We start from the raw sequence: 8,844 nt of genomic DNA, 5'->3' as shown, positions 1-8,844 counted from the left end.
CGGGTGCGCCATGCACCAAGGCCCCCTGCCCCCACCCCGCCGCGTTCCGGAGAACTCACGCCCGAGTTGCGAGTCCAGAGGACACTGCACATCAGGCGAGGTGTCCCAGCCCATGCCCTTACTGTGACGGCCCTGCACGTGTGCCCTCGCCCACAGGGCGATGTGTGCACGGACCCTCTTGGGGACAGTCACGAGCCGCGCTGCTTTCAGGACGGCAGGAGACAGATCGCGGGGGTCGGGGTGGAGTTGGGAGGAGGAGGCCGGGACAGAGGTGGGGAGCAGGGTCCAGGCTGAGGCGAGAAGTGAGCGGAACAGTGAGCGAAAACGGGGTGCGGGGCTCGGGGGAGGGCGGCGACGCGGCCACCCTGCTCGAGGACAGGGACGGGCTCTTCTTGCGGCCCGGGCCCCAGCGGGGGACTCCCCACCCCCCGACAGCACAGAGCAGTTACCCTGGAGGGCGGGACCCGGTCAGGGTGGGGTGGCCGCATCACCGTACGTGGGTCCCAAAGGCGGGAGCAGAGGGAAGCTCGTGGCCTCAGTGCTGGGAGCGACCCCGGGCGGGAGGCTCGGACCTGGCTCCAGAGTGGATGGCGGCTGCCAGGTCAAGAGGCCCGGGCTCTCACCACGTCCCCTGCGGCCTGCGCCCCGTCCTTGTCCCACTTCCACTGCCCCCCACTTCTGCTTGGCTCCCAGGGACCCTGAGTGCCGACCTCCTGGGGGCCCAGAAGACCAGAGCACGCTGTGCAGCCACTTCCCAGGCGCAGTGCCCACAGAGCTGGTCGGCCCTCCCGGCTGGCAGCGCGCTGTGCCGGCCCAGGGACAGCTCAGTGAGCTCTGCGCCTGGCAGGTGGGTTGCCCGAGACCCCAGTGACAAGGCTGCTGGGGGTCCCAGGCCCGGGACGGGCGCCCACAGGGAGAAAGGCTGGGCCACTGCCAGGGCCTGCACTGTCTCAGTAGCAGCCTTGCTGGGCCGCATCAGTGGGTGGCCTTCTGGGTCTGCGCCCGTCAGCAAGCCAGAGCCATCGTGCCCAGCCTGACCCGAAGCCAGCAGAGGCAGGAGCGGAGACGCTGGCCGGAGGGAGGTCCCACCCGGCCACCCAGCAGGAGCCGGAGCCGGCCGGGCCCAGAGCTCAGGGAGCCAGTGGGGACTGCCCAGGCCTCCGCCATCCATGGCTGGGCAGCATGGCGCCGGGAGGATGGCTGAGCCGGCCGGGGCTGCGGTGGGGGCCCTACTCGAAGGACAGCAGGTCAGGGTGCGGGCCCTCACTGTCCAGGCCGCTGTCCTCTGGCCGCTCAGCTGGGCTGGTGGGGCTCGGGCTGAGTGAGCGGCTGTTTCTCTGGACGGGTCTGGGGGAGGGGGCCCTTCCGCCCTCGGTGGCCTTCAGCCTGGCCTCATCCTGGCTGTCCTGGTGGATCAGGTCGGGGACCGACAGGGACGGCTGGCCATTGGGCAGAGCCCCGCCCCCATGTACCACGTCCATGGTGACCTCTGCGGGGACGGGCGGGGCGTCCTGGGGCTGGCCGGGGACCAGCTCGGCCCCGCAGTCCAGGCTGCTCAGGACGGGCTGGGAGGAGATCAGCATGTCCCGTGTGGTCTTCAGGGCCCGAGGGGTGCGCTTCCGGGCCGCGGGAGGCGGCGGGGGCTCCAGGCGGGGGAACGCTTCCCACGGCCTGCAAAGGGACAGTGACACGCATGTTGGCGGTGGCCGCCCCCGCCCGGGACAGCGCGGGGGGCCCTGTGGCCGGAGTGCAGGTGGCTCTTGGTCTGTGACCGTGGAGCCTGGGCAGGAAGCCCTGTCGGGCGCAGGCGTCACACGGCGGGGACCCCCACCGCCCCCCTCCCGCCCCGGCCCTTGGCTTCTCCGCCCACAGTCAGGGCGGCGCCCACAGCTCACGGCGGCTGCGCCAAGTCCACCTCCAGCTTCTGGGCCACGGCGGTTATCGTCCGCTCGGTCGTCCTAACTGGAACCTCAAGGCCCAGTGTTTGCTCCCCATGCAGCCCACTGCAGGGCGCGTGAGGCCTGGGGCCCAGCCCGCGTCACATGGCACCTTTGCATCCCTTCCTGGGGTCACTGTCCCCTGGAGACCCTAGCTGGCCCCTGGCCCCCAGTGGGCCCACAGACCTGCGGGCATGGGGGCTGCACTCACCTGCCACCTCCGCCACTGGCCAGCTGGGCTTCCGCGGCTGCGTTGACCTCCACGGTGCCCGCACTGGCCCTGCTCCAGGGCTCTCTGCACTGTAGGAGGTCACTCGCTCTGGTTCCCACGGCCTGGCCCAGGTCCTCGAGGTGCTGGCTGCCGCCTCCCCAGAGCCCTGGCCCGCCGTGTTCTGCAGAGCCCAGGGCGGCAGAGCTGGGGGCCGGTGACCAGGACGAGCGGGGGAAGGGGCGGCCGGACTGCGGCTGGGGCGTGAGGGCGGCGTTCACGTTCTCGAACATGCCGCAGGCAGCTGTGGAGGGAGAGAGCCGTGAGGGGCCGTGCGCCCCGCCCTGCCCGCGGCTCCGGATGTCCAGCAGGCACCCCCGAACCTTCCAGCCCCGCCTTCTCGATGGAGACTACTTAATCTGTGAGCAGCTTCAGCTCGAAAGCTGACTTGCCCTTGACTCATGCTTGACCCCTCGCCTGGGTGGCTGAGCCCGCTGAGGATGAGCACGAGGCAGCGGAGTGGGATGTTCTCACGGTGCCCCCACTCGGCCTGGGACAGAGCTGGCAGAGGGACGGGGCGTCGGCCTGGAACTGGGGCCACCCCACTGAGCAGCCAGGGGCGCAGTGCCTGCGGGCTCCGCGGGCAGGACTTGCCATCTGCACACAGGCGCCAAGCGGCCGGAGCGCGTCAGCCCCGGGGCCAGTGCTCAGCTCCAAGGAGGCAGGAGGCAGGAGGCACGGACACGCAGCTCGCTGTGCCCTCGGGAGGCGGGCACGGCAAGGCGTCTACTCGCAGGCGAAGAACATGGGCTCAGAGGGACGAACGGCCGGAGCCACAGGGCCACTTATAGCGAGGCTGGCCCGGAACCGGTTTCCGCCCCTAGAGTCGGGCCTCTTGGTACCTGCCCCGCTTGGCCCCGCCAGGCCTGCCTGCGGACGGTGCTCCGGGGACCGCCCCTTGCTAGAACAAGCCTGTCATGGGCAGTGCGGGCCCACGGGTCGTGAGCGCGCACAGGGCCGAGGCTGCGTCTCATCCATCTTTGTATCTCGGACAGCTGGCCTGGGCCTGGCACACAGTAGGTGCTCAGTAAACATGTGGAGTCGACGGGCCAAACCCACCTTGCCGACAGAGAACTGCGGAGGCCGAAGGCACAGCTCCAGCGCGTGTCATACAGACGGCTCAGAGCCAGGCGGTCCGCACAGTGGCACGGGCCACCTCTGCCTGCCCAGAACCCAGCTCAACCTCGGGGCCGCAGCCCACTCTGCTCCCACCCCCGGCGGCGGCCCCATAACGTCGCCCTGGGCAGGGTTCCAGTCGGGGTGGCCTCTCTCCTGTCAGCCCGTCTGCCGAGTGCGCCCTCGCCAAGCCTCCCTGAGCCGGGCGAGGATGCTCCCTCCCGCCACCTTCGCGCGACCGATTCCCCCGCGCTGGGCCGGGGAGCTGCTCTCTGCGTGGTTTCGGCAGGTACCCCTCCAAGCCAACGGCCTAGAAGGTCTGTTCTAAGGGACTCAGGACAGGGGCCAGCCGTGGGAGAGGACTGGAGCCCTCCCCCGTGGACGGACCCCACCGCCTCCACCTCTGAATGACCCGGACCGCTGCACAGGGCAAGCGCCACTGGGGACACGTGGGGGTGCAGAGCGAGCGCTCCCCGGGCCAGCGGTTCAGGCAGGTGGGTTCCAGGCGGAGACTCACGCTCGGGGGGAAGCCACAGCCCTCTCAACAGGGCCCCCAGCTCCTGCTCCCACTCCTGAGACCTGGCCCCTTTCACGCGGATTTGCATAATTTGCCCAGCACGCCCCACTTCCTTCTAATTCTTCCTTAACTGTGGTATCTGCAAACTAGCAGAGAAGCCTTTGGAAACCAAGTCACTTAACTATTTTCCCTCAAACCAGGAGGCGCGGGGGCCACGGGGGAGCAGCGCGAATGTCACTGCCCGGCCCAGGTGCTCTGTGTTTCCTGATTGTGGCTCTGGCCTTTGCCGTTGTAAAATGGTTTCTAATAAACGTGAGTGAGTTGTGGGCGCCGCCCCATCCTGGACACCCCGTGCTCCTTGCTGCCCTTCAGGACACACACACGGAATTCTTACACAACGCAGACAGCCCACCACACCCGCTACAGCTCTGTCACCCTGGTCCGTCTGCTCGGTCTCTGTGACAGCGGGAGCTCCTGGGGGCAGGGGCAGTAGCATCTTAAGTGATGTTTATTTTCTGTGAAGCTCGGGGCCTCGCACAATAACAGACATTCGATAAGCCGGTTTAATGGTTGACTTTCCACACGAATGCTTAAAAGCTGACCGTGCTGCGGGCCGACCTCGTGCAGAAGCAGCCCCCACACCCCCGGGACTGGTCCACGGGCCCCCGCTCCGGCTGCGAGAAGCTGCCCTTCTCTGCAATGTGGGCCTGGCTGGGGCTCCCCTCACCCCACATGCGAGGATGTGGCCCTTCCTGCAGCCAGCACTAGTGACCACCTCTGCGCCCCCCCCCAGGGCTAGAGGCTTGGTGGTCAGAAAACAATGGCAATGGCGGCCCTCCCAACACCCCCCCGACACCCCCACATGCACACCCAACAGAGGGGACATCAGGGGATACAAGTCGCCCATAGGAAAGGCGGTCTCTTACCTGTCCGAGAAAGGGGCTCAGAAAGCAGGTGGGAAACAAACAGAGAGACATATTTTACATATTGACCAACCACTTGAATGTCCCCTGAGTCACCAGCACGGACACCCCACCAACCGGACGCCCAGTTCCCACGACCCTTCAGGAACCAACCCGAAGCACAGCGTGGTCACAGCCCTGCCCACAGGCCCGGCCGCCTACGGCTCCCGCCCTTCGCCCCGTGGCGCCTGGCGGTGCGGGATGCGCCAATGCACCTGTCCTGTGTGTGCAACTCACCAGATTCTAGACCAGCAGCCGCTCAGCCACGCCACGGTCCACATGAACACGGGGCGTCCGCCTGGCCACGCAGGGCTAACGGCGCAGTGGGTGGGCTCGGACACCGCACCCCCGGTGCGCGGGCTCCGTCCACGGGGGCGGAGACGGGGCACAGGGAGACGCGTCCTCCACGCCGTCCGGCAGACGTCCAAGCCGAGCGGGCCAGGCAGGAGGACAGCGCTGGGCCGTCGGAGCTCGGCCACCGCAAGGCCGCCACTACTCAAGGCACAACATGTCCACTGGAGCCCTGAAGCACCTCGTTGACACCTGTCACGACTGCCTAGAACGCGGCACCTGCGGCCTGTCTTCAGAGTGGCACGTCACCTCACCCCAGCGTGCGGGCGAGCGGGGCACCCAGGCTGGTCGCAGCCGAAGTCACTTGCGATGAGCAAAGCGCTGTTGGGTGAGCCCACTTGCGCTTCAGTGACTCGCCAAAAGCAGGTGGCGCCAACCCCGTAAAGCAATGGCTGGTCCCTACTCCCAGGAAACACACTGAAGCCTGTGCACACGAAGGGACTCTGCCTTTGTGGCCCAGCTCCCAGCAGCCTGGGGCAGTCTACGTGTGCACAGGGAGGAGCAGGAAACGCAGAGGGGGTAGAAGCAAGGGGCTTGTTCAGACAGACCCCAGAGCCGGAGGGAGACGGCGGCAGCTCGTAAGTGGCACTGAAGAGCAAAGCGGGCAGACGACATCACGCTGAGGCCTTCTCTCTGGGGACTCCCAGCCTAGACCGGCCGCCGAGGAGCCACAAGGCAGGACCCCTCTACGGTGTGACCCTTGCCCGCAGCAGGCCCACCCGTCTCTGCAAGAGAACCTGGCGGGTGAGTAGAACCACGGGTCTCCTTGTGATGTCAGCCGTGCCCGGAATGCCGCCGCCCAGACGGCTGGGGCGCCTCGGGAGCCGGCGTGGGAGCTGGTGCCCGCGTCCGTCCGAGCATGGAGAGCTTCTCACTCCTAAGCATCTCGGGACCGCGGATTTCCTCCTCGGCCCCGAGCGCCTTTCCCGACATTATGTCCTCACGCGCCACCAGCTTGCCAGGTAAACTCTGGTGCCACTAGGGCCACAAAAATGTAGTTTTTGAAGCTTTTGAGTACTCTACCAGATGGTGTCACAGGACCACGATTTAGTGAGAAAGACACATTACACATGGGAGAAAATGGCTTTTCCAAATGCCGCATTCTTGGTGAGAAGTCCCAGGGTTGGTTCGCTTCTGGCCAGGGAAGGGTGGGGGACACTGTTGTCTAAGTTTTGCCTCTTGGACCCACGTGGCGTCTGGAGCTGACAGCTCGTCTGCGTGGGGCGCCCACTGGCCTAGCCCTGTCCTGACCCTGGGAACCCAGACGCACCAGCCCGGCCGCAGCAGCCTCAGAGGAGGGCCGCCGAGGGCAGACGCTGTGACATGGTATTGGCACTGTGGTCCGTGCCCCTACAGCGTCAGCATCGCGAGAGCCGCTTAGAAATGCGGAGGCTCAGGCACTGACCACAGACTACCCGGCCAGAGTCGGCCTTTCCATCCAGCCCTGCGGGCAACTCCCCTGCACATGGGACCCCTCCCGGACATCGACGTGCACACGGGACCCCCTTCTGGACATCGCGCACCCAAGGGATGCACACACAGGACCCCCAACATCCTCGCACGCACGAGACCGCCTCCCGAACACCGACGAATGCGTGCACGCACACACACGCGTGCTGAGCTGCAGGGGGGCTGAGAGCGCGCCCCGGTGGGAGCCTCCCCTGGACCTGCCGCTCAGGAACCACTGGCCCCACTTGGAGTTCCCAAGGACGCCCTCAGGACTGCTCCGCCTCTGGGGGCAGCAGGGGGCCCTCTTCACCTGGGGGTTGCCACGCAGCGCCCAGGTTGGGCCCGCGGGCACGTCCCGGGTGGGACACGAAGGGACCGCGCCCCCTCAGCTCACCGAGCCCCTTCTGCACCGCAGACATCGCGAAGAGCGCGCTCCCCACCGCGGCGCCCAGCCCGGCGCAGGCGCGGCCCCCGCCGCTCGCGAGCAGCGCCCTCCGGCACAGGCTGCGGCACGCGCTGCTCTCTCCAGGTGAGGCGTCTTGGAGCGGGGAGACGGGGAGCCCTAGAGAAGGTGCCTGCGTGCTGCCTCCCCCGCGGTCCCCTCTGGTCCCCTGCTGGGGCCCCTGGCTTCTCTGCTCCCCCTCTCGGGTGCGGTGGGCAGTGAGGCTGGTACTGGCAGCGGGGGCGGGCCTGCGGGAGGCGGGCGGTCTGGCTGTGCCCTGTCTGTCCTCCAAGGAGGCACCGACAGACCCCGGGCTCAGTGCGGGGGGAGGCGGTCTCCACACCAGACCAAAGCAGGGCCAGGAAGGGCGGCCCCGCTGCTCCCCACGCAGACCCCGGGCGGGGGGCGGGTGGAGGTGGCCCGAGGTCACATCTGCCTGCTTGCTGCTGCCCGGCCTCCAGCCACCCCAGACCTGCCCCGGCCTGCCCGAGGCGCAGCGTCAGACCCAGCCCTCTCCTTTGCAGACTGCGTCTTAGGGGACGCCCAGAGCGGGGAGCAGCTGAGGCGGAACTGCACTGTCTACCGGCCGTGGTTCTCCCCTTACAGCTACTTCGTGTGTGCGGACGTGGAGAGCCGCCTGGAGGCCCGCAGCTTCCCAGAGGCGCTGTGGGACGAGGGCCGGGGGGACGGCGGCCTTCCCGAGGGTCTGGCTGAGAGCGTCTGCTCCTCCTCCTCCCCGGAGGACACGTGTCCGCGAGAGGCCACGCAGAAGCCCAGGCACGGCCCGGATGCCGTGGACTCCATCACGTCCCAGGACATCCTCATGGCCTCCAGGTGGCACCCAGCCCAGCAGAGTGGCTACAAGTGTGCGGCCTGCTGCCGCATGTACCCTAGCTTGCGGTCCCTCAAGAGCCACATCAGGGGTGGCTTCAAGGAGGGCTTCAGCTGCAGGGTGTACTACCGCCGGCTCAAAGCCCTCTGGGGCAAGGAGCAGTGGGCCCGGCCTGGGGACAGGTTCTCCTCCTCGGCCAGCTGCCAGGCCTCCCAGTAGGCCAGGCCAGGCGAATGACCACGCCCCCTCATGCCACAGCGATGCCAATAAAGCGGCAAGTCACAGCCCGGCCGCGCCCAAGGGCCCTGCACGCCTGCCGTCCTTGCCGCCACCCCCGCCCCTGCAGCTAAGCTGCCGGGGACACCGGCCACCCCCGCCCCTGGCAATTCCTGAAGGCTGAGAGTCTCCTCTAAGACGGTGGCTCTCAAAGTGAGGTGCCCAGACTGCAGTGTCAGCACCCGTGAGAACCTGTTAGAAACAAAATTCTCAGGCCCCCCGAGGCCGGCCACACCAGACACTCTGGGTGGCCTGGCAACTCGTTCTAAGCAGCTCAGCGGGTGATTCGGGCATGGCCCTGGAGGGAGGGCCTGGCCCTCACGCTGCTCCCTCGGTGACCCGTCCCGGCCTCAGCTCGGGGAGCCCGCACTGAGGGACGGGGGCCGAGCGCTGTTCCGCGTTGGCGTGGGGAAGCCTCCGCTGGCAGGGACCCCGCATGCTCCGGGAGCTGCTTCGAGGTGAGAGCTCCTGAGGGCTGGGGCAGGGAGGATGTGTCTCTGTGCGGAAGGCAGAGGGGGCGCCCTGCCACGCATGCCACAGCCCCCCACGAGGAAAGCTGCTCTGGCGGAGGCGGAACAGACTGTGGCATCTCTGCGGCGTGCGCCACCATGACGGCAGACCCGCGGGCGGCCCGGCCCTCCCCATCTCTGAGCAAGCATGCCGCCGACTGGGCCCAGTGGCGCGGGGCGCCGCC

General features: G+C 67.9%; 2 protein-coding genes across 2 annotated transcripts in view; one reads left to right on the top strand and one right to left on the bottom strand.

Annotated features, from left to right (window-relative positions):
• Positions 1–100: 100 nt before the first annotated feature.
• Positions 101–8,844, bottom strand: part of LOC105303426 — a 63,183-nt gene continuing 54,439 nt past the window's right edge. The window contains exons 10-11 of the mRNA XM_023521501.1: positions 2,149–2,449; positions 101–1,671 (exon numbers count right to left, since the gene is read on the bottom strand). Of these exons, the coding sequence (XP_023377269.1) occupies positions 1,230–1,671; positions 2,149–2,449 (743 nt within the window). The 3' untranslated portion in view covers positions 101–1,229. The remainder of the gene's footprint in view (positions 1,672–2,148; positions 2,450–8,844) is intronic.
• SPATA46 (spermatogenesis associated 46) lies at positions 5,311–8,801 on the top strand. Its single transcript, XM_011377053.2, has 3 exons — positions 5,311–6,113; positions 7,016–7,129; positions 7,567–8,801. Exons 1-3 carry the CDS (start codon positions 6,011–6,013, stop codon positions 8,091–8,093), a joined length of 744 nt encoding a protein of 247 aa, XP_011375355.1. The 5' UTR covers positions 5,311–6,010; the 3' UTR covers positions 8,094–8,801.

The sequence above is a fragment of the Pteropus vampyrus genome, unplaced genomic scaffold (assembly GCF_000151845.1).
Source record: "Pteropus vampyrus isolate Shadow unplaced genomic scaffold, Pvam_2.0 Scaffold304, whole genome shotgun sequence".
NCBI classification, from domain to species: domain Eukaryota; kingdom Metazoa; phylum Chordata; class Mammalia; order Chiroptera; family Pteropodidae; genus Pteropus; species Pteropus vampyrus.
The sequence above is the reverse complement of the archived record's forward strand: the minus strand, read 5'-3'. Positions and strand labels throughout refer to the sequence as shown.

Bases quoted from the DNA above. Each gene is read 5' to 3' on its own strand.
- SPATA46 (XM_011377053.2), top strand. From the start codon at position 6,011: ATGGAGAGCTTCTCACTCCTAAGCATCTCGGGACCGCGGATTTCCTCC. The intron at 6,114-7,015 runs GTAAACTCTGGT...TCTGCACCGCAG, and splicing joins ACGCGCCACCAGCTTGCCAG to ACATCGCGAAGAGCGCGCTC. The intron at 7,130-7,566 runs GTGAGGCGTCTT...TCTCCTTTGCAG, and splicing joins GCACGCGCTGCTCTCTCCAG to ACTGCGTCTTAGGGGACGCC.